The 22,462-nt window shown below is 67.2% G+C and overlaps 3 protein-coding genes across 3 annotated transcripts; all 3 read left to right on the top strand.

Moving 5' to 3' along the window:
• The first annotated feature begins 8,999 nt into the window (after nt 1-8,999).
• LOC113561847 (actin cytoskeleton-regulatory complex protein PAN1-like) lies at nt 9,000-10,859 on the top strand. Its single transcript, XM_026969255.1, has one exon. It carries the CDS (start codon nt 9,000-9,002, stop codon nt 10,857-10,859), a length of 1,860 nt encoding a protein of 619 aa, XP_026825056.1.
• Nucleotides 10,860-13,469: 2,610 nt separating this feature from the next.
• Nucleotides 13,470-14,510, top strand: LOC113561808. Its single transcript, XM_026969045.1, has one exon. It carries the CDS (start codon nt 13,479-13,481, stop codon nt 14,487-14,489), a length of 1,011 nt encoding a protein of 336 aa, XP_026824846.1. The 5' UTR covers nt 13,470-13,478; the 3' UTR covers nt 14,490-14,510.
• Nucleotides 14,489-15,559, top strand: LOC113561845. Its single transcript, XM_026969254.1, has one exon. It carries the CDS (start codon nt 14,489-14,491, stop codon nt 15,557-15,559), a length of 1,071 nt encoding a protein of 356 aa, XP_026825055.1.
• The last annotated feature ends 6,903 nt before the right edge of the window (nt 15,560-22,462 follow it).

The following is a 22,462-nucleotide window of genomic DNA, read 5'->3' as shown; positions in this document are numbered from 1 at the left end:
CAGAAACGCGAACTTCGAGCTCGCGCGTCAGAGTCGCAACACCTGTGGGGTGGGGAGAGAGGGGGGGACGGAACCGGGGTGCCGGGGCCGGGTGCGGGAAGTTTACTTCCCAAACCCGATGCCGGTACCAAGACCGGGCCCTGCCCCTCCTACTCCCCCCAGTGTTGCGACTGCGCAGGGAGGAGCAGGCAGAACGGGACGCTGCATCGGGCGACGTAGGAGGGGATACGCCATCCGCGTCCGTGATGGGGATGCAGTCTCCGCCACGGGGGTCGACCACTCCCGCCCCTGAAAAGGGGTGGGAGGGTGCGATGTCCCGGATGGAGGAGCGAGTAATGGGGAGAGTCGAGGCCCTTATCAAAGCCTTGGGTCCTCCCCGTGATTTGGCGGCTCCGCAGGCCCGTGGGTCGTCGGTCGCGCGACCTTTGACCCCGGGGCCCCCGAACCGGACGGGACAAGCGGAAAACGCTTCCCCCGTAAAGACAACGGGGAAAAAGAAAGGGAAGGCGAAGGCGAAAGGGGAAACGGGGACTACCACCGTTCCCCCACCCACACCTAGAGTTGAAGCTGCAAGGGCGAAGCCCCAGGACAAGGCCCCGGCCAAGTCCAAGGACGACACTACGCGGTTCTCGGGAGCGGCGCGTCCTCCGACACCGCTGGACTCCACGAAGGAGTGGCGTCTGGTGGTGGGGCGCCGGGGGAGGAGGGGCAGACCGGACGACGTCAAGCTCGTTCCGGTGGGCCCTGCCCCCCCCGCCTAGGGGCAAGAAAGGGCGGCCCGTGGCCAAGGGGGGGCCAAGAAATTGTCCCCTCAACCGAAGAAGCCCCGGGTCCGGATACCCAACACGGCGGCCATCGGCATCACCTGTCCCAAGGACGCCCTTGGGAAGGTGATGGATCGGCTCCAGCGGGAGGTCGATCTGGCGGACCATGACGCCGAGATTCAACGGCTGCGTCGCTCCATCACCGAAGGTTATATCTTGGAGATTCCCGGTGAGGACGCACATCGGAAGGCGGACATCCTGGCCGGCCGATTCAGGGACGTGCTGAGGGGCGAAGAGGACGTGCGTATCTCCCGCCCTCAGAAGAAGGCAGAACTCCGGATTTCCGGACTCGACGCGTCGGCGACGGCAGCAGTGGTGGCGCAGGTGGTCGCGAAGGAAGGAGGGTGTGATGCAGCTAGCATCGACGCGGGACCCGTGAAGCAGGGACCCGACGGGATGGGAGCAGTCTGGTTGCGGGTTCCGGCAGAGGCAGGTAAGCGCCTGGCTGACCTTGGCCGAGTCACGGTCGGTTGGGCTAAAGCTAAGGTGCTCCTCTTGGACGCACGCCCCCTCCAGTGTTTCCGCTGCTGGGGCAGGGGTCATACCGCGGCCCTTTGCGGCAGTGCGGAGGACAGGAGGGGGGCATGTTATAGATGCGGCCAAATGGGGCACCGGGCCAATCTCTGCAAGGAGAGGGCCCGGTGTGCCTTTTGCGCGGACGCGGGTCTTCCGGCCGATCATCGATACGGCGGGAGGGCCTGTGTTCCGCCCAAGCGAGGGAAGAATAGAGGGGGGAAGAGGACCGGGGTCTCGGGGCCGGGTGCGGGGAGCTCGCTCCCGGATTCCGCTGCTGGGGCCATATCCGGGCCCTGTCCCCCCTCCTCGTCCCCTTCTGCCCCCAAACCCCTAAACACCCATCCGCCTTCGTTGGCGGAGGGGAGTGGATCTTGGGCCCAGCCTCCGCTGAAGCAACGACCACCCCGCGCGAGGGGGGGGGGTGATAGGGGGCAGGAGCGGGACAAGATAGGTAAGGCGGGGGAGGGGGGAGGAGGAGATTCCCCCAACCCCGAAGCTAGTGTAGTCGTAGACGTGGAGGACGTCGAGATGCATGCGGCGTAATGGCTCTGGGTGTCCTCCAGGCCAATTTAAACCACGTTCGACGGGCGCAGGACCTTTTTGTCCAGTGCCTGGTCGAGCGTGGGGCCGCGTTAGGCATTGTGGCGGAGCCCTACCGCGTTCCACCCGACCACCCCCATTGGGTGGGGAACGGGCGGGGCTCTGTCGCATTAGTTTGGGGAGGCGCGGGGAACTCCCCCCCACTCTACCCTTTTGAGTCCGGGGGGGAGTTCGTGGCAGCCTTTTGGGGACCCGTCGCCGTGGTGGGGTGTTACATCCCCCCTCGAACGAGCGTGGCCCGTTTCGGGGACGTGTTGGATCGGTTGGGGGAATGCATTCGTAGGTGCGCCCCCCGGCCGATCCTTATCGCGGGGGACTTCAACGCGAAGTCCGCGCTGTGGGGTTCCCCGCGGTCCGACGGCAAGGGCCGCCTCGTGGAGGGATGGGCGGCGGACCTGGGCCTGTGTTTATTAAACACGGGCTCCGGGAGCACCTGTGTGCGCTGGCAGGGGGAGTCCATTGTGGATCTCACGTGGGCTTCCCCCTCCCTAGCGCGTGTGGTGCGGGGGTGGGAGGTGGTGCGGGGGGAAACCTTGTCGGATCACCGGCACATTTGGTTCTCCCTTGCACCCCTCAGTCGATCACCCCTCTGCCGCCGCGGGGGTCGGCGGGCCCCGGCGCGGCGATGGGTTCTCGGGAGGTTGTGCGAGGACACACTAATCGCGGCGCTTAGAGCAACCACGTGGGGTGAGCAACCACCCCGGACGGTGGTCGAGGAGGCCGACTGGCTCGGGCGCATTCTCGCGGACGCGTGCGACGCCTCGATGCCCCGAGCGGGTCGGCCTGAGCGGCGGGCGGCCTACTGGTGGAGCGACGAGATTGCCGAGTTGCGACGTTGCTCCGCCAGGGCAAGGCAACAGTTTCAGCGAGCCCGCCGCCGGGGGGTCGCGCGCGCGGAACTCGAGGAGCGGTATCGGGAGTGGAGGACGGCCCTCTACTCCCTTCGCGCCGCGATTGGGAAGTCTAAGGCCAAGGCCTGGGACGAGCTCATCGAGTCGGTAGAGGGGGATCCGTGGGGGCGCCCTTATAAGATCGTGATGGGGAAACTTCGTCCTTGGGCGCCCCCAATAACCGAGTCAATGCCACCCCTGGTTCTCGAGAATGTCCTCGGCGCCCTCTTCCCTCCGGGTGGGGGGGGGCCGGGGACGGGATCGGGGAGCGGGGGCTTTGCGGGGAACCTCTGGAACCGGAAGTCCCGGAGGTGACGGACGATGAGCTCGCCGAGGCCCGTCGGCGCATGAAGCCTAATAGGGCTCCGGGCCCCGACGGGATCCCCGGTAAAGTCCTGGCCTTGGCCTTGGACGTTGTGTCCTCGCACATTAGGCGCCTGTTTACTCGCTGCCTTAGGGAAGGGGTCTTCCCCCCGGCCTGGAAGAGGGCCACTTTGGTCCTCATTCCAAAAGGGCGCGGCAAGGCCGCAGAAGATCCAGCGGCCTACCGGCCGATATGCCTGCTGAGTGAGGTCGGCAAGCTATTCGAGAGGGTAGTCGTGGGCCGCCTCACTCGGCACCTGTCCGGGGATGGGCCCGGGCTCCATGAGGCGCAGTATGGGTTCCGGGAGGGGCGCTCGACGATCGATGCGATCGGTCGGGTTCGCTCCCTCTCGGACTCCGTGTTGCGGGGAGGGGGGGTTGTACTCGCAGTGTCGCTGGATATAGCGAATGCGTTCAACTCCCTCTCCTGGAGGGTTATCTGGGGGGCTCATCGGCAGTTGGGCCTCCCGGTGTACCTGGAGGCCCTCGCCCGGGAGTATCTCCGGGACAGGGGCGTCGAGTATGTCGGCCGGGGTGGTGGCGCCCGGGTCTGGCCCATGTCCCGAGGGGTCCCTCAGGGTACCGTTGTGGGACCCTGTTATTGGAACATGGGCTACGACAGGGTGCTGCGCGCTGCCCTTCCCCCCGACTGCCATGTCGTCGGCTACGCTGACGACACTATTTTGGTAGTCGGGGGGGTAGGCTGGGGGGGAGGCCATAGCGACGGCGAATGTAGCGGTGGCAGCGTTGGTCCGCGTAATTCGGTCGATGGGGATGGAGGTGGCCCCCCGCAAATCGGAGGCAATGTTTTGCACCGTGGCGGGACGCCGCCTCCATCCTCTATTCGGGTAGCAGGACATCTCGTCCCGGTCGGGTCCAGGCTCAAATATCTGGGCCTCACTCTGGACGGTCGGTGGTCCTTTGAGAGGCACTTCGAGGACCTGGCCCCCAGGTTGGAGCGCGCCTCGATGGCTTTGTCGAGGATGCTGCCCAACCTGAGGGGCCCATCGGGAAGGGTGCGGCGCCTGCTGGTGGGCGCGGTGAGATCGATCGCCCTTTATGGGGCGCCGATCTGGGCGGCCAACCTCACGAACTCTCCGAAGGCCATGCGAATTTGCAGGGCCTCGGAGAGGAGGTTGGCCGCCAGGGTTGCCCGCGCCTACCGGACGGTGTCGCACCGGGCGGCGCTGGTCCTGGCCGGCATTCCCCCTCTGACGCTGGCGGCCGCTGGATACGCCGAGTCGTACCGGCGGCTGCGGCGCCTGAGGGAACGGGGTGTTGCGGTCACGGCTAGGGCGCGCGAGGCCCTGAGGTGCCAGACTCGGCGATCCGTGTTGGTGAGTTGGCAGGACCAACTCCTCACTGACGACCCGAGGAATACCTCGGGTCGGCGGGTCGTCAGGGCTCTTGGTCCGCGGCTGTCCGAGTAGGTGGACCGCGGCTGGGGCGAGTTGTCCTTTCGGACGACGCATGTGCTCGCCGGGCATGGATGCTTCGGCGAGTACCTGTGTCGAGTAGGGAAGGAGAGCGGGCCACCATTGTGTCGCGCGTGTGGACTCGGCGGATCACACAGTGATGCGCTGCTCGGCGTGGAGTGAGTTCCGCTGGGTCCTCGTCCGCGACATAGGGGAAGATCTCTCGCTCTCTGGCGTCGTTCGTGCGATGCTGGAGAGCGAGAGGAAATGGAGAGCCGTCGCCTCCTTCTCGGAGCAGGTGATGCTCCGGAAAACCTCTATAAAAAGTCACCCCTAATCTTAAGTTCTGGTCCGTGGCGATGGGATGCGTGGCTAAGGGGAAGTTTAGTAGCGAACGGCCAACTTCGGAGGAACGGGCGCACCTTCGTCGTATTTAGCTTTCTCCCGAGGATGGGCGTCACCTGGGGAGCGACCGGATACTTCGTCCCATACTCGTGGGATTAGTTATGGACTCTTTTAAGAAAACGGGGGGGAAACAGGGGAAAGACGTGAGTCTGGGAGTAACACCTTCGGAGGAGAAGACGGAGGAGGCGAAGAAGAGCAAGACAAGCCGGACAGCTCAACCGGAGGGATCAATGTCTACACCGGCGTCGCCGTATCTATCGGCGAAGGAGTCGAGGAGGGCCGTGTTGCTTGGAGCAAAGCCGTGCATCACGAAGGTGGAAAGGATCTCTCTTTCACTCAAGAAGGAGACCCTGAAAGGAGATGGAGCACCGCCGTCAGAAATGTCAACACCGATGAGTGGTATGAGTAGGAGGACCTCACCATCACGGTCCAGTTTTGGAGAGGAGTGTTTGTTTGGGGAGGAGTTGTTTGGCGGAGACAGCGACGCGGAGTCGATATCATCGATAAGTGTCGCTGGATCCAGCAAACGGCCTCGCTCCCCTACGGAGGATGTAGGGGAAGAGGTGAAGAAGAGGGGCAGAGGACGCCCCCCAACTACTGGGGAATACGTGGGCCTCGCTGTGGCCAAAGCCAGATTGGCTGCGGCGGAGCGAGAGCTCTTTGAAACTCGCGAAGCCACGGAGCTATTGCGTATAGCACCTACGGGCACCCGTCCCAGGCTAACACCAGCCCAGGTAAAGGCCCGAATGACGGAACTGAGAGCTCAACCATTCGCTGAGCTCATGGCAAATGTTTTCGAACACTTGGATGCCGTGGAGAGGGTTGCAACAACATCGAAGAACCTAAAAGGACCATATGTAAAGATCCTTAGGGATGAGACCTCTGAGATCAAGTTGGCGGCCTCTGCAATCATTGAGAGGAATGCAGAGCAAGAGTCGGAGGAGACGATAATCCTCAGACGAGAGGTGGAGAACCTGAGGAAGGAGCTTCAGAAGATGAAAGAGGAACTGCGGCGGCAGCAACAACAACAGAGGGAGGACAGCAGGAAGGACATGGACGGGGCGGTGGCGACGACGGATTCCCCCCCCCCAAATCACCACCAAAGAGACAGCAGCGGACGGCGGCGCAGCAGGCAGGAGGACGCCTAGCGGAGTCATCGGACGATGAGGGGGAACCTCTTTCCCCCCAAGGTAAGAGAACGATGAGTCCCTCCCCCCCAGGGGAGCAGGAACTCGATCGTTCAAAGGACTTCGGTCCTTTTACGGATAGGACGGTTGCAAGGCCCTCTCCCTCTTGGGAGCAGAAATTTGGCCGTCTGGAGGACCGGATCCTTCGCCGGGTGGGGGATTTGTTGGAGGCTAGGCCCAAGCCCGGCCCGACCTCCTCCTCCTCTTCCCCCAGCCCGGCCGGGGGCCCGACCCTCCCGGTTTGTGAAGGACTTGGCGGTAGGCCCACCTTCTGCCCCTCCGCAGGAGGAGTGGAAGAAGGTGTTGAGTCGGAGGATGTCGCGAGCTGCAAAGGCGGCTGCTACATCCTCGGAGAGGAAGGAGGAAACCTCCGGGAGACCGCCTCATACGGAGAAGGGACCTGTTCCCCCTGTGGGGCCGTTGAAGGCACCACAGGAGAGACAGGTCCCCAAGAAGAAGAAGAAGAGATCCGGGTTGCCGGGCCAACTAAGGATCCCAACCTCGGCCGTGGTGGGGGTCCACTACGTCGGGAAAGGCGATAAGCAGGCCACGCTGATAAAAGCGATGACAAAGGCTCGCGAGGCTGTCTCTTCGGAGGACCTCAAGAAGTTGGAGATTGAAAAATTGCGAATGAAAAGGGCGTTGACCGGGGATATGCTCCTCGAAATACCTGGGGAAGGAGCGGCGAAGAAGGCGCGGGATCTGGCCAGGAAACTCGACCCAATCTTCATGAAAATGGATGGCATGGAAATTAGTCTTCCAACCAAAAAAGTGGAGCTCCGCATCAGTCGTCTGGACATCTCCCTTACTCAGGCAGATGTCTCGGGGGCTCTTGCGGTGATGATGGAGTGCAGCGAGGGAGCGCTTGAGAGTGGCCCGGTCAAGAGGGCTCCGGATGGCCTGGGGGCAATGTGGTGCCGTGCACCGGTGGAGATTGCCCAAAAATTGGTGAAACTTGGGGACATCCAGGTGGGATGGACGTGGGCAAGGGTAACATTGCTGGAGCATCGTCCCCTGCAATGTTACCGTTGCCTAGGATTTGGCCACGTCCAAACGGCATGTAAAGGAGAAGTGGACAGACGCGGTCTGTGCTATAGATATGGTGGTACGAGCCACAACGCGAGGGACTGCACGGCGGCCCCAAACTGCCCCGCATGTAGCGCGCTTGGGCTTAAGGCGGACCACCGTATGAGTGGTCCGGCCTGTGGAGCCGTTAAGGTCAGGAGCCAGAGGGCCCCAACGGTGGCTGACAAAAGACAGGAGAGAGAAGGAGTCGGCGAAGAGTGTCCCGCCGAAGGAGAAGAAGAAGGAAGGCAAGAAAGGGGTGGGGAAACTCACACCCCAGAGCAAGGGGAAGGGGCAATCCCTTCCCCTCAGCAGTTCTTCTCCCCCCGGCAGCTTTAAATTCATCAGCGGGGCGGAGCGAGACGGACCCGATTGCCCCTAAAGCGACGGTGTCCGCTCAATCATCGGTGCAGCAATCAGCATGGTCGGGGGAACGCCCGCAACCACAGCGAGGGACAAGGAAGCCCACCGTGATCGAGCCGATTCCCAGTCCGTCATGGGGGGATGTCCCGTGGACAAAGGAGTCCACGCGGACCGAGGATGATACCTCCGCGATGGACACCAACTGAGGTGGGGTGCATCCCGGGGGAGTCAGCGCGAGGGATAGAATGCGAAGCTGAAAGGCACCGCCCACGAGGGATTGGGGCTTTGGAGGGGCCGCGAAGGGGAAGCACTGGTACGGGGCTGGGATTCCCCCTACCAGTTGCAAAATCCTCCACAATGGGAGGTTACGGTGAAGTGGTGGTTGATCACGCTTCATCGTAGGGATGGACTCTGTACGAGCGGCAGGGTATACCGTCGAACACTAAGGGGGGCCGTGTAAGAGTGCTTGCAGGCATCTCGCGGCCTTCCCCGTGTTGCCCGGGCTGGCAAATGGCGGTTCAGGTTTAGTTGGGTTAGAGTCCCACACACCCCCGGCCCCCTCCCAGGGGGTTGGGATGACATGATGCTTCCCCCGCCTTAACAAAAAAAAGGTTCCCCCCTCAGGGGCATGCTATGGTGTAGCAGATACGAGAATTGACGTTTCCGGGGGCACCCGAGTCACGGTATGAGTGTATGAATGATTGGGCCCCGGTCGGCCCGCTGTGGATATTCCCCGTAGACTAGCCAAGGGGGGAGTAGTAAGCCCCCCGACCGTGCCGCTCGTTGCCGGCCAGGTACCAGGCCTCATCTCCCCGGGAGGTCGGGCAGTGCGCCCGGCGTCGCGGGGCGAATGCGGAACGTGGGAGCCCGTTGGTTCGACCGCTGGGGGCTTGCCCCTGGCGATCGGGCCGGCGGGGGCGCCCTGTGGTAAGGCACCGTCGGCGGCGGGCGGAGGTTCGGAGCCAATGCGGGGGTTGAAGCGTCGGTGCCGGGCGGGGGAGCGGGGAGCACTCGGCCAGTGTCTCCCCATAACCGCGTGGCTGTCACGCGGTGGTGAGTGCACTGGAGCCGTCCGGGTCGGGGCCGGGTAGGACCCCGTTCGGATCGGGGCCTGCACGGCGTCGCCGGATGTAAAGCCCCAAAATTTTGTATCGGGGGCCGGCTTCACCGGTAACACCACCCTCTTTCGGCTCTCGGTGGGACTAGGGTTGGCCACCCGAAAACCGCCTCTCGGCTGTCCCACACTTCATTAGGGAAAATTTACCGGGGGAAGGTTCCCCACTGCGGTGGGGACGCCATGATGGCCGAACCCGAGGAATTTAACAATGCAATATGGATAATGCCTTTTCTCTGGGGAAAACGGGGGGGAAGATGGGCGCGGAGGCGCCGGAGGGCGTGGACGAGGAGGCGTGGGAGTCGCCTCGAGAGGTGGTGGTGGTGTCGGACGTTGAGGAGGGGGTCTCGCTGAGGGCCATTTTGGATCCGGCGGCCTCCTCCTCCGCGGCCGACGGCAGCCGCGGGGGCACGCGACGGCCGCGGACCCGTCAAACGGCGAGGAGGGGAGGGTCGAGCGCGCGATCCGGCAATCGGGCCGGTCGGGCCAGCCGGGACAGTTCCCGGGAATCGGCTGCCTCGACGACGTGCGACGTGGCGTCCCTTCCGGGGGACGTCGACACCGACGCGTCGGCGAGCGAGACGGGAAGGAAGCGCAAGCGCGGGAGGCCCCCTACCACCGGGGAGTACGTCGGCCTGGCGGAGGCCAAGCGCGCCGCCAGGGAGGAGGAGCGGCTGTCGAGGGAGTGGGAGCGGGAGAAGGAAGTCCTCGCCTCCATTCCCTCGCCAGCCGACAAGAGGGAGCGCGAATCCTGGGAAGTCCAGGTGGAGCGCTTTCGGGAGTGCCCGTCACCCGACATCACCGCTCGGGTGATGGAGCACCTCGAAACCGTGGTGAAGGTCGCGAAGAACTCGGGCCACCTTCAGGGCCCCTATATCAGGGCCCTGAAGGAGGCCGCGGCGAGCATCAGGGCGGCGCTCACCGTCACTGCTGAGAGGAGGGGCGCCGGAGCCCCTTCTCTCAGCACGGAGAACGCCGCCCTGAGGGGCGAGGTGGAGTCCCTCAAGTCGCAGGTGCGCGAACTGAGGGACACCATCTCCCTCATGGGACGGGCGACCGCGGGGGACGGGGGGGAGAGCCAGCGGGTGGCTGACTCCCCCGTCCTGCGCGTCAGGGGGCGGAGGCTGGAGACTCCGCCGAGGAGCCCGGCGACGTCGGAGGCAGGACTCCGAACCGAGACCACCCCGCAGAAGGGGGGAGGTCCTCCCGCCGAAAGGGAGGACCCCCTGGTCGCCATGGAGGCCAGAATTATGGCCTCCATGGGGACCATGGTCTCAAGGATCGTCGCGGAGGCGGTGGCACCCTTGGTGAGGCGCACCGTGGGAGAGAGAGCGGAGCCTCCCCGGCAGGATGGACCGGAGGAGACGAGCGTCGACACCGCGAAGAAGAGGAGGAAGAGGAACAGGAAGAAGGGGGGTGGTGGGGCGGGTGGAGTCCCGCCAGCCCTCAGCCCCCCTCGGGCAGAACGGCAGTCCGAGCAGGCGGTGGCCGGCCCGGTCGGCCAGGCTACGGTCGGCGAGAAGGAGCAGCCGTGGTCGACGGTGGTGGGCAGGAGGGCCGCGAGGCCAACCGCCCAGCCACCGGCCCCCGCGGGTAAGGGCAAACCCGTGCCGGGCAAACCCGCCCCTGGTAGGGGGGCCAGCGGGGGGGGCAAACCCGCGACGGGCAAACCCTCCCCGCCCGGCGGTCGACCCGGCGCGAAGGGGCCGAAGCCCCCTAAGGCGCCCAAGACGGCGGCCGTCGTTATCACGGCCGCCGACGGCGACTACAAGGGGGCCGTGGAGAAGGAGCAGAAGGGCGTGGACATCGACGCCCTGGGGATCGCCGCGCCGCGAGTGAGGAGGGCCCTGACGGGGGCCCTCATTTACGAGATCCCGGGGCCGGAGTCCGCCACCAAGGCGGACGAGCTGGCCTCCCGTTTGGAGAAGGTTTTTGAGGGGTCGGGTGTAAGGGTCACCCGACCCCTCAAGAAGGCGGAGCTGCGCGTCCGACGGCTGGACGACGCGGCTACGGAGGAGTCGGTGTCTCGGGCGGTCGCAGCCACGGGAGGCTGCGACCCCCGAGACGTCGAAGTAGGGCCGATCCAGAGGTCCCCAGACGGCCTGGGGACCTCTTGAATCAGGCTTCCTGCACAGGCCGGCGGAAAGGTCGCCGACCTGGGCAGGATCAGGGTAGGCTAGGCCTGGGCACCAGTAAGCGTACTGGAGCCCAGGCCGCTTATCTGTTATAGGTGCCTGGCGAAGGGGCACGTGCAAGCGACGTGCCCCAGTCGCGAGGACCGCCGAGACCTGTGCTACAGGTGTGGCGCGGCGGGTCATCGGGCGCGCGGATGCGCCGCTGACCCGAAGTGCCCCCTGTGCATGGGTCTCGGCAGGAGGGCGGACCACAGGCTGGGTAGCGCGGCCTGTGCTCCGCCCTCCAAGGGTGGGAAAAATGGGGCGCAAAGGGGGTCGGTGACGGCGGCCCAGGGAGGTGCGCGGCCGACGGAGGCCGCTCCCCGCCGCAAAGGGTCGCCTCTCCGGCTCCCAGACAAGCGGCCCCGTCGGCGGGCGCGGCGCCGGAGCCGACGCCTGCCGATGGGGACAAAGGAGGGCCGGCTACTCCACGGATGGAGGAGGCGAAGCCCCAACGGGTGACCCGTTCAATGGGGAGGAGGATGGCGGAGGCAGAGGGAGAGAAGGGCCTGGAGGGGCCCGCCATGGACGTGGAGTAATGGCGGGCCAGGTCCTCCAGGCCAACCTCAACCGCGCCCGCCGGGCTCAGGATCTTTTCCTCCAGAGCCTGGCGGAGCGCGGTTACGCGTTGGGCATCGCGGCGGAGCCCTTCAGGCCCCCCGCGGACAGCCCCAGTTGGGCCGTCGGCGGGGGGGGGCCTCGTCGCGATCGTGCGCGGCGACGCCGCGGGCTCCCCTCCCCTCCGAGTGTTGGAGGTCGGGGGGGAGTTCGTGGCGGCGCAGTGGGGAGGCATCACCGTGGTCGGAGTCTACGTGTCCCCGAGCCTGAGTCTCGCCGAGTACGAGGGGTTCCTGGACAGGCTGGGGGGGTGCATAGTTCGGCACCCCCGCGGCCTGCTGTTGGTCGCCGGGGACTTCAATGCGAAGTCCGCGCTCTGGGGTTCCCGGCGGCCGGACGCGAAGGGCGCGGTGCTGGCGGACTGGGCGGCGGGTCTGGGCCTGCAGCTGTTGAACGTGGGCTCGGACAGCACCTGCGTGCGGTGGGCGGGGGAGTCCGTGGTCGATCTGACCTGGGCATTCCCGGCCCTCGCGCGTCGGGTGTCGGGGTGGAGGGTGTTGTCGGGGGTGGAGACGCTGTCAGACCATAGATACGTGTCTATGGTGGTGTCTCCGCCCTCGGGCTCCGCCCCCCGCCAACGGGGGACGGGCGGACCCCGACCGCGGAGATGGGCGCTCAAGGGGCTGTCTGGCGACAGACTGGTCGCCGCCCTGCTCGCGTCCACGTGGCCGGAGAGGCCGGAGGGCACGGTGGAGGAGGAGGCCGGCTGGCTCGGGGACATCGTGACGCAGGCGTGCGACTTTGCGATGCCCCGGGCTGGCCGGCCTCGGCGACGGCCCACCTACTGGTGGAGCGCGGGATTGGCGGAGCTGCGGCGCGCATCGGGGCGCGCCTGGCGCCGCTTCTCCCGCGCCCGTCGCCGGGGGACGGCGGCGGAGGTGGACGCGCGCTACGGGGAGCTCCAGGAGAGACGGAGCTCCTTGAGGGCGGCGATCAGGGACGCCAAGGCGAGGGCCTGGGAGGAGCTCCTCCGGTCCGTGGAGGGCGATCCCTGGGGGCGTCCGTACCGGCTCGTGATGGGCAAGTTGCGGCAATGGACGCCCCCAGGGACGGAGGAGATGGATCCCCTGGAGCTGCGCGGGGTCCTGGACACCCTCTTCCCGGCGGGAGGCGGGTGCCCGGGACTCCCGGAGTGGATGACCTCCGAGCGGCCCCAGGAGATACCGGGGATCGGTCCGGAGGAGTGGGCGGGGATCCTGCGCCGGCTGCGGGGCCAACGGGCCCCGGGGCCGGACGGGATTCCCAGCCGGGTCTGGGCCCTCGCGATGGAGGTCCTGGCCCCGCGAGTGAGGGCGCTCTTCGAGCGGTGCCTGGCGGAGGGACGCTTCCCCGCGGCTTGGAAGAGGGCGAAGTTGGTCCTCATCCCGAAAGGCGGCGGAGGGGACGCGGTGGCGGTGCGCAAGTTCCGGCCGATATGCTTGCTGGACGAGATCGGCAAGCTGTTCGAGCGGGTGATAGCGGGCCGTCTCGTCCGGCACCTGCCCGGGGGTGCTCCGGGTGAGGAGGAGAGACAGTTCGGCTTCCGGGAGGCCCGCCCCCCCTAATAAAAAAACGGGGGCGGTCAAGAAAGGGCCAGGGGGGAGAGAAAAGGGGAGGGGCTTGGACGGGCGGGAGGTAACCCCCGCCCAGCCTGCGCCCCGACCTGAACCCCCACCGTCCCAACAGAAGGCGCGCCCACTGCCGCCTCCGCCCCCCTCGACCGCACAGGGCGAGGTCTGGGCGCGGGTGGTGGGGCGCAAGGAGGCGCGGGCCGCTAAGAAGGCAGCCCGTCCTTCGGCACCGCCCCCGCCTACGACGACACGAGGAGGGACGCCCCAGCAATCGAAGGGGAAGGGAGGAGGAGCTAAGGCCCCACCTCCTCCCCCCAAGAAACCCCGGGTGCGCAAGCCGCCCGCCTCCGCGGCCATCACCTTGAATGGCCCGGAGGAGGGATATGCGGCAGCGATGGCCGCCTTCAAGGCGGCCATCAGGCTGGAGGACCTCGGGATCCCTCATGTTCGAGTAAAGCGGGCCCTAACCGGGGCCCGCATACTCGAGGTTCCCGGACCGGATGCCCACGCCAAGGCCGACAAGCTGGCGGAGGGCATCCGGGGGGTCCTCACGGATGGGCAGTGGTCGGTGGTCCGCCCCACCAAGAAGGCCGAGATGATGGTCCGGGGTCTGGAGGACTCCATCTCGGCCAACGAAGTGGCGGCGGCCATCGCCACTGCGGGGGGCTGCAGTCCCACTTCGGTGGAGACGGGCCCCATCAAGGAGGCCCCGGATGGCCTGGGCCGAATCTGGGTCCGGTGCCCCGCCGTTGCGGCCCTTAAGGTCGCGAAGCAGGCCCGGATCCAGATTGGCTGGACGAGAGTGGGGGTGGTGCTGCTGGAGCCACGCCCCCTCCAGTGCTATAAATGCCTGGAGGTGGGGCACGTACAGCAGCGCTGCCCCAACCAGGAGAATCGCGGTGATCGGTGCTACCGTTGCGGCGGCACTGGTCACCGCGCCAGGGACTGCCCCGCCGAGGCCCCACACTGCCCGCTCTGTGCGGACCTGGGCAAGCCTGCGGGGCATCGCCTGGGGGGTCCGGTTTGCGCCCGCAATAACAGCGGGCGCAAAAAGAAGGGAAGAAGGGCAGCGGCGGAGGGGTCGGGGACATCTAATGCCCCCGTTACGCCCGCCCCGCGGCCCGGACCCCCCTCGAGACAGGTGGAGGAGCGGGGCGTTGCGACGGAGGAAACTCCAATGGAGCAGCGCCCCCCCAAACGACCCCGAGCAGACCCCGGGGCGGGAGGAGGAGCGAAGGGGACTGCCGGGGGTTTGGCCCTCCCGGCAGCAACGCCCACGACCGGCGAAACGGGGGAGGAGGGTTCGCCCCCTCCCCCCACCGAGGGAGTTGAAACCGGGGCGGACAACGCCGCCCCCCCTACCGAGAAGGCTGACCTGGAGGAGGTTGTAATGGCCGATCAGTAATGGCCCTACACCTCCTCCAGACCAACCTAAACCACGCCCGCCGGGCCCAAGACCTGTACGTCCACAGCCTGGCGGAGCGTGGTTTCGGGTTGGGGATCGCGGCGGAGCCATATCGCGTGCCCGTCGACCACCCACACTGGGCCGCCGACGGGCGTGGCTCCGTCGCGATCACATGGTGCCCCGCCGCGGGCTCCCCCCCTATGACTCTGATTGAGTCCGGGGGGGGGTTCGTGGCGGTCGCGTGGGGAGACGTCGCCGTGGTCGGCTGCTACGCGTCTCCGGCAATGGGCCTCGCCGAATTCGAGGAATACCTGGATCGGGTGGGGGAATGCGTGAGTACGCGCCTTCTCCCCCGCCCAGTCCTGATCGCGGGGGACTTCAACGCGAAGTCTTGCGTCTGGGGTTCCCCGCGGTCGGACGCCAGGGGCGAGGCCCTCGTCGATTGGGCGGCGACTCTGGGCCTGTGCGTCCTGAACACAGGCTCGGAGAGCACCTGCGTGCGGTGGCAGGGGGAGTCAATTGTTGACTTGACTCTGGCCAACCCTGCTGCTGCACGCAGAGTGTCGGGGTGGAGGGTGGAGTCGGGCCTGGAGACATTGTCGGACCACGTCTACATCTCCATGGCCCTGGCTCCGCCCCCAGGGACGAACCCACCCCCTCGCCGCCCGGTCGGAGGCGGCCGACCACGGCGATGGAAGATTAAGGAAATGTGCGGGGACACGCTGATCGCTAGTCTCCTCGCGGCGACATGGCCGGACAGAAGTCCGGCCGAAGACGTGGAGGAGGAGGCCTCCTGGCTTCGGGGCATAGTCACGGACGCGTGCGACGCGTCGATGCCCCGAGCCGGGAGGCCCCCAGGCCGGCGGGCCGCATACTGGTGGTCGGGGGAGATTGCCGAACTTCGGCGCTCCTCCGTCCGCGCCAGGAGGCGCTTTTTGCGCGCCCGCGGTCAGGGATTGCCGCGAGGATCGACAATGCCTATGGGGAGTACCGTACGGCGAGGTGCTCCCTTGGGCAAGCGATCAGCCGGGCCAAGGACGGGGCCTGGGACGATCTCCTCCGGAGTATAAACAGGGACCCGTGGGGGCGCCCCTACAAGCTTGTTATGGGCAAGCTCCGCCCTTGGGCGCCCCCGATCACGGAGTCCCTACCTCCGCAGGTGAGGGAGGCTATTATCGACGCCCTCTTCCCAGCGGGAGAGGGCGTTCCCCCCCTCACCGAGGACCGGCCTCGCGAGCACGAGGCTAACGAGGTCCCGGAGGTTACTCCGGAGGAGATGGCCGGGTGCCAGAAGGGGCTAAGGGGCAACAAGGCCCCGGGCCCCGATGGTATTCCCGGCAAGGCTTGGGTCCAGGCCCGCGAGGTCCTGTCCCCGCACATGAGGCAGCTGTTCAACAGCTGCCTCAGGAAGGGTAGGTTCCCCCCATCTTGGAAGAGGGCCAAATTGGCCCTCATTCCTAAGGGGAAAGGCAAGCCCGCGGACGAGCCTTCCGCGTACCGGCCGGTGTGTCTGCTGGACGAGGCGGGAAAAATGTTTGAGCGAGTGGTGGCTTCCCGCATCGTCCGGCATCTGTCCCGGAATGGTCCGGGACTTAGTGACGGACAGTACGGCTTCCGTGAGGGCCGTTCGACCGTGGACGCGATCAAGCGCGTCAGGTCCCTCACGGAGGCCGTAACCGCGGCTGGGGAGGGAGTTGCAGTCGCTGTGAGCATTGACATACGCAATGCTTTCAACTCCCTCCCTTGGAACGCCGTGGTGGAGGCGATGCGCCATCATCGCCTCCCTGCCTATCTGGTGGACACCGTCCTGGACTACTTCCGGGACAGAAGAATGGAGTACACCGGCCGGAACGGTGAAACACGCGGAAGGCTGTTGACACGCGGGGTTCGCAGGGGTCCGTGCTGGGCCCGTTGTTGTGGAACCTCGCGTTCGACAAGGTACTGCGGGCTGCCTTGCCCCCGGACTGCCACCTAGTGTGCTACGCGGACGACACACTGGTGGTGGCCGGGGCCCCTGGATGGGGGGAAGCGATACGGATGGCCAACTGGGCGGTGGCATGCGTGGTTCGCGCCATACGCGCCCTGGGTCTGGAGGTCTCGCCGCACAAGTCGGAGGCCGTCTTCTTCCACGACGGCCTCCGCGGTGCACCGCCTCCAGCCCAGATCATGGTGGGGAACGTCCCTGTCCCGGTGGGGCCCAGTATTAAGTACTTGGGCCTCACACTGGACGGCCGCTGGTCGTTCGAGGACCACTTCGTGGGTTGGCCCCCCGGTTGGAGCGGTTAGCGGCGGCAACCAGCCGCCTGATGCCCAACCTGGGGGGCCCGAACGAGAAGGCTCGCCGCCTATACGCGGGAGCGATCCGGTCGGTGGCCCTGTACGGGGCACCGGTGTGGGCGGACGATTGGCGGTCACCAGCCGGGCGGAACCGGCCGTCCGGCACTTCGAGAGAAGGGTGGCCGCCCGTGTCGCCCGCACGTACCGGACCGTCTCCCATAGGGCGGCGACGGTCCTGGCCGGCACCCCCCCAATCGCCCTGCTGGCGCCCGTGTACGCGGACGCGTACGAGCGGGTGCGGCAGGCGCGGGAAAGGGGTGCCCGTTTAACGGCCAGGGCCAAAGAGGTCCTTGGACGACAGGCGAGGCAACAGGCGCTGCTCGCATGGCAGCGCCAATTGTCCGACCCGACAATCCGGTCGGGTCGGCGGGTTGCCGAGGCCGTCCATCCCTGCCTGGCTGAGTGGCTGGACAGGGATCGGGGCGGAGTGACGTTCCGCATGGCTCAGGTGCTCTCCGGACATGGGTGCTTCGGGGAGTACCTGAGCCGTATAGGGCGCGAGCGCGGACCACGCTGCCACCACTGCGGCGCGGACCAGGACACGGCGCAGCACACGCTGGAGGAGTGCCCGGCGTGGGCGGAGAGGCGCCGTGTCCTGGTCAATGAGATCGGCGGGGATCTCTCCCTCCCGGCGATCGTACGCGAGATCGTTGGGAGCGAGAGGTCCTGGAAGGCTTTCTCCTCCTTCTGCGAGGAAGTCATCTCGCGGAAGGAGGAAGCGGAAAGGACGCGGCAGGCGGCCGATCCTGCCCCGCGGCGGGCGGAAGGGGGGCGAGGGACGTCGGCAGCCGGCGGCGGCGACGGCCGCCCAGCTGACCTCGCCGGGGGGTCAGGTGTAACCCCCCCCCCCCTCTAAGAGGAACGAGGCGGCAAGCCTGGAGGAGGGGGACGGGGCCACGCGTACAAGTGGCCCCCTCCCGGGTTAGGAGGCGGGGCCGGCACAGCCTTAAGCTGTGTCGGCGTCTTTTTGGGGGACGGGGGTATCGGGCGGGTGACAGAGCACCTTTATCGAAGTGCTCTGGGGGGTAGGTCTGTGTGTGGTACACAGGCCGTCCCCACGCCGGGCCGGCGGGGCATCTGCCCGGGCCTGCGTTCACTCGCCCGATACGACACGGCATTGCATCCGGCAATGTCGTGTGCGCGGCGGGTCCACGGTGGGGGCTGGGAGCCTGGCCATCGGCCAGGCGCCCGGGGAGTTGGTCGGCGGGGTATTTGCCCGGGCCACTCTCGACACGACGTCCTTGGACGTCGCGTCCCCTACGGTGGACGGGTGGGATGGGAGGGCGAGAGCTGTTTTGGGATGGACAGCCCTCGCCCTACATAAACCCCCCCTCTATGATGGGGGGTCCCTGTGGAGCGGTGGGTTGCCACGCTCCATGGGGTGGGACGGGCCCGCATTTGCGGGCACGCGTTGCCGCAGCGCGTGAGACCGTATACTTGGTGGGGGAAGCCCGAAGAATCCGTACGCGGTTCCGGGCTTGCCCATAACAAACACCAGGGATGGCAACTGGAGGTGGTTTTAGTGAGTACGAGTCTCACACTCCCCTCGCGCTCCGCCCAAGGGGCGCGAGGGGGCCCATGACGGGTTTCCCCTCCGAAAAAAAAAAAAAAAAAAAAAAAAAAAGGTTAGGTTCCCCTCAGGGGCCTGCTACGGTGTAGCAGGTACGGGAATTGACGTTCCCGGGGGCACCCGAGTCACGGTATGAGTGTATGAATGAATGGGCCCCGGTCGGCCCGCTGTGGATATTCCCCGCAGACTAGCCAAGGGGGGAGTAGTAGGCCCCCCGACCGTGCCGCTCGTTGCCGGCCAGGTACCAGGCCTCTTTTCCCCGGGGCGTCGGGCAGTGCGCCCGACGTCGCGGGGCGAATGCGGAACGTGGGAGCCCGCTGGTTCGACCGCCGGGGGCTTGCCCCTGGCGATCGGCCCGGCGGGGGCGCCCTGTGGTGGGGCGCCGTCGGCGGCGGGCGGAGGATCGGAGCCAATGCGGGGGTTGAAGCGTCGGTGCCGGGCGGGGGAGCGGGGGAGCACTCGGCCAGTGTCTCCCCGTAACCGCGTGGCTGTCAGGCGGTGGTGAGTGCACTGGAGCCGTCCGGGCCGGGGCCGTGTAGGACCCCGTTCGGATCGGGGCCTGCGCGGCGTCGCCGGACGTAAAGCCCCAAAATTTTGTGTCGGGGGCCGGCTTCACCGGTAACCCCACCCTCTTTCGGCTTTCGGTGGGACTAGGGTTGGCCACCCGAAAACCGCCTCTCGGCTGTCCCACACTTCATTAGGGAAAATTTACCGGGGGAAGGTTCCCCACTGCGGTGGGGACGCCATGATGGCCGAACCCGAAGAATTTAGTACTGCAATATGGATAACGCATTTTCTTTGGGGAAATCGGGGGGGAAGACGGGCGCGGAGGCGCCGGAGGGCGTGGACGAGGAGGCGTGGGAGTCGCCTCGGGAGGTGGTGCTGGTGTCGGACGTGGAGGAGGGGGTTTCGCTGAGGGCCATCTTGGACCCGGCGGTCGCCTCCTCCTCCGCGGCCGACGGCAGCCGCGGGGGCACGCGACGGCCGCGGACCCGCCAAACGGCGAGGAGGGGTGGATCGAGCGCGCGATCGGGCAGTCGGGCCAGTCGGGTGAGCCGGGACAGTTCCCGGGACTCGGCTGCCTCCACCACGTGCGACGTGGCGTCCCTTCCGGGGGACGTCGACACCGACGCGTCGGCGAGCGAGACGGGGAGGAAGCGCAAGCGCGGGAGGCCCCCTACCACCGGGGAGTACGTCGGCCTGGCGGAGGCCAAGCGCGCCGCCAGGGAGGAGGAGCGGCTGTCGAGGGAGTGGGAGCGGGAGAAGGAAGTCCTCGCCTCCATTCCCTCGCCAGCCGACAAGAGGGAGCGCGAATCCTGGGAAGTCCAGGTGGAGCGTTTTCGGGAGTGCCCGTCACCCGACATCACCGCTCGGGTGATGGAGCACCTCGAAACCGTCGTGAAGGTCGCGAAGAACTCGGGCCACCTTCAGGGCCCCTACGTCAGGGCCCTGAAGGAGGCCGCGGCGGGCATCAGGGCGGCGCTCACCGTCACTGCTGAGAGGAGGGGCGCCGGAGCCCCTTCTCTCAGCACGGAGAACGCCGCCCTGAGGGGGGAGGTGGAGTCCCTCAAATCGCAGGTGCGCGAACTGAGGGACACCATCTCCCTCATGGGACGGGCGACCGCGGGGGACGGGGGGGAGAGCCAGCGGGTGGCTGACTCCCCCGTCCTGCGCGTCAGGGGGCGGAGGCTGGAGACTCCGCCGAGGAGCCCGGCGACGTCAAAGGCAGGACTCCGGACCGAGACCACCCCGCAGAAGGGGGGAGATCCTCCCGCCGAAAGGGAGGACCCCCTGGTCGCCATGGAGGCCAGAATCATGGCCTCCATGGGGACCATGGTCTCAAGGATCGTCGCGGAGGCGGTGGCGCCCCTGGTGAGGCGCACCGTGGGAGAGAGAGCGGAGCCTCCCCGGCAGGATGGACTGGAGGAGACGGGCGTCGACACCGCGAAGAAGAGGAGGAAGAGAAACAGGAAGAAAGGTGGTGGTGGGGCGGCGGAGTCCCGCCAGCCCTCAGCCCCCCTCCGGCAGAACGGCAGTCCGGGCAGGCGGTGGCCGGCCCGGTCGGCCAGGCTACGGTCGGCGAGAAGGAGCAGCCGTGGTCGACGGTGGTGGGCAGGAGGGCCACGAGGCCAACCGCCCAGCCACCGGCCCCCGCGGGTAAGGGCAAACCCGTGCCGGGCAAACCCGCCCCAGGTAGGGGGGCCAGCGGGGGGGGCAAACCCGCGACGGGCAAACCCTCCCTGCCCGGCGGTCGACCCGGCGCGAAGGGGCCGAAGCCCCCTAAGTCGCCCAAGACGGCGGCCGTAGTCATCACGGCAGCCGACGGCGACTACAAGGGGGCCGTGGAGAAGGCGCAGAAGGGCGTGGACATCGACGCCCTGGGGATCGCCGCGCCGCGAGTGAGGAGGGCCCTGACGGGGGCCCTCATCTACGAGATCCCGGGGCCGGAGTCCGCCACCAAGGCGGACGAGCTGGCCTCTCGCTTTGTGAAGGTCTTTGAGGGGTCGGGTGTAAGGGTCACCCGACCCCTCAAAAAGGCGGAGCTGCGCGTCCGACGGCTGGACGACGCGGCACGGAGGAGTCGGTGTCTCGGGCGGTCGCAGCCGCCGGAGGCTGCGACCCCCGAGACGTCGAAGTAGGACCGATCCAGAGGTCCCCAGACGGCCTGGGGACCTCTTGGATCAGGCTTCCTGCGCAGGCCGGCGGAAAAGTCGCCGACCTGGGCAGGATCAGGGTAGGCTGGGCCTGGGCACCAGTAAGTGTACTGGAGCCCAGGCCACTTATGTGTTACAGGTGTCTGGCTAAGGGGCACGTGCAAGCGACGTGCCCCAGTCGGGAGGACCGCCGAGACCTGTGCTACAGGTGTGGCGCGGCGGGTCATCGGGCGCGCGGATGCGCCGCTGACCCGAAGTGCCCTCTGTGCACGGGTCTCGGTAGGAGGGCGGACCACAGGCTGGGTAGCGCGGCCTGTGCTCCGCCCTCCAAGGGTGGGAAAAATGGGGTGCAAAGGGGGTCGGAGACGGCGGCCCAGGGAGGGCGCGGCCGACGGAGGCCGCTCCTCGCCCGCGAAGGGTCGCCTCTCCGGCTCCCAGACAGGCGGCCCCGTCGGCGGGCGCGGCACCGGAGCCGGCGCCTGCGATGGGACAAAAGAGGGCGGCTCCTCCGCGGAAGGAGGAGCCGAAGCCCCACGGGTGACCCGCTCGATGGGGAGGAAGAAGGCGGAGGCAGAGGTGAGAGGGCCTGGAGGAGCCCGCCATGGACGTGGAGTAATGGCGGCCAGGTCCTCCAGGCCAACCTTACCCGCGCCCGCCGGGCTCAGGATCTTTTCCTCCAGAGCCTGGCGGAGCGCGGTTACGCGTTGGGCATCGCGGCGGAGCCCTTCAGGCCCCCCGCGGACAGCCCCAGTTGGGCCGTCGGCGGGGGGGCCTCGTCGCGATCGTGGCGCGGCGACGCCGCGGCTCCCCTCCCCTCCGAGTGTTGGAGGTCGGGGGGAGTTCGTGGCGGCGCAGTGGGAGGCATCACCGTGGTCGGGGTCTACGTGTCCCCGAGCCTGAGTCTCGCCGAGTACGAGGGGTTCCTGGACAGGCTGGGGGGGTGCATAGTTCGGCACCCCGCGGCCTGTTGTTGGTCGCCGGGGACTTCAATGCGAAGTCCGCGCTCTGGGGTTCCGGCGGCCGGACGCGAAGGGCGCGGTGCTGGCGGACTGGGCGGCGGGTCTGGGCCTGCATTTGTTGAACGTGGGCTCGGACAGCACCTGCGTGCGGTGGGCGGGGGAGTCCGTGGTCGATCTGACCTGGGCATCTCCGGCCCTCGCGCGTCGGGTGTCGGGGTGGAGGGTGTTGTCGGGGTGGAGACGCTGTCGGACCATAGATACGTGTCTATGGTGGTGTCTCCGCCCTCGGGCTCCGCCCCCGCCAACGGGGGACGGGCGGACCCGACCGCGGAGATGGGCGCTCAAGGGCTGTCTGGCGACAGACTGGTCGCCGCCCTGCTCGCGTCCACGTGGCCGGAGAGGCCGAGGGCACGGTGGAGGAGGAGGCCGGCTGGCTCGGGGACATCGTGACGC

This window comes from Ooceraea biroi, chromosome 4 (genome assembly GCF_003672135.1).
Source record: "Ooceraea biroi isolate clonal line C1 chromosome 4, Obir_v5.4, whole genome shotgun sequence".
Taxonomy (NCBI): Eukaryota; Metazoa; Arthropoda; class Insecta; order Hymenoptera; family Formicidae; genus Ooceraea; species Ooceraea biroi.
This window is presented reverse-complemented; position numbering and strand designations above follow the sequence as displayed.

Coding starts and splice junctions, on each gene's coding strand:
- LOC113561847 (XM_026969255.1), top strand. CDS start 9,000: ATGGGCGCGGAGGCGCCGGAGGGCGTGGACGAGGAGGCGTGGGAGTCG.
- LOC113561808 (XM_026969045.1), top strand. CDS start 13,479: ATGGCCGCCTTCAAGGCGGCCATCAGGCTGGAGGACCTCGGGATCCCT.
- LOC113561845 (XM_026969254.1), top strand. CDS start 14,489: ATGGCCCTACACCTCCTCCAGACCAACCTAAACCACGCCCGCCGGGCC.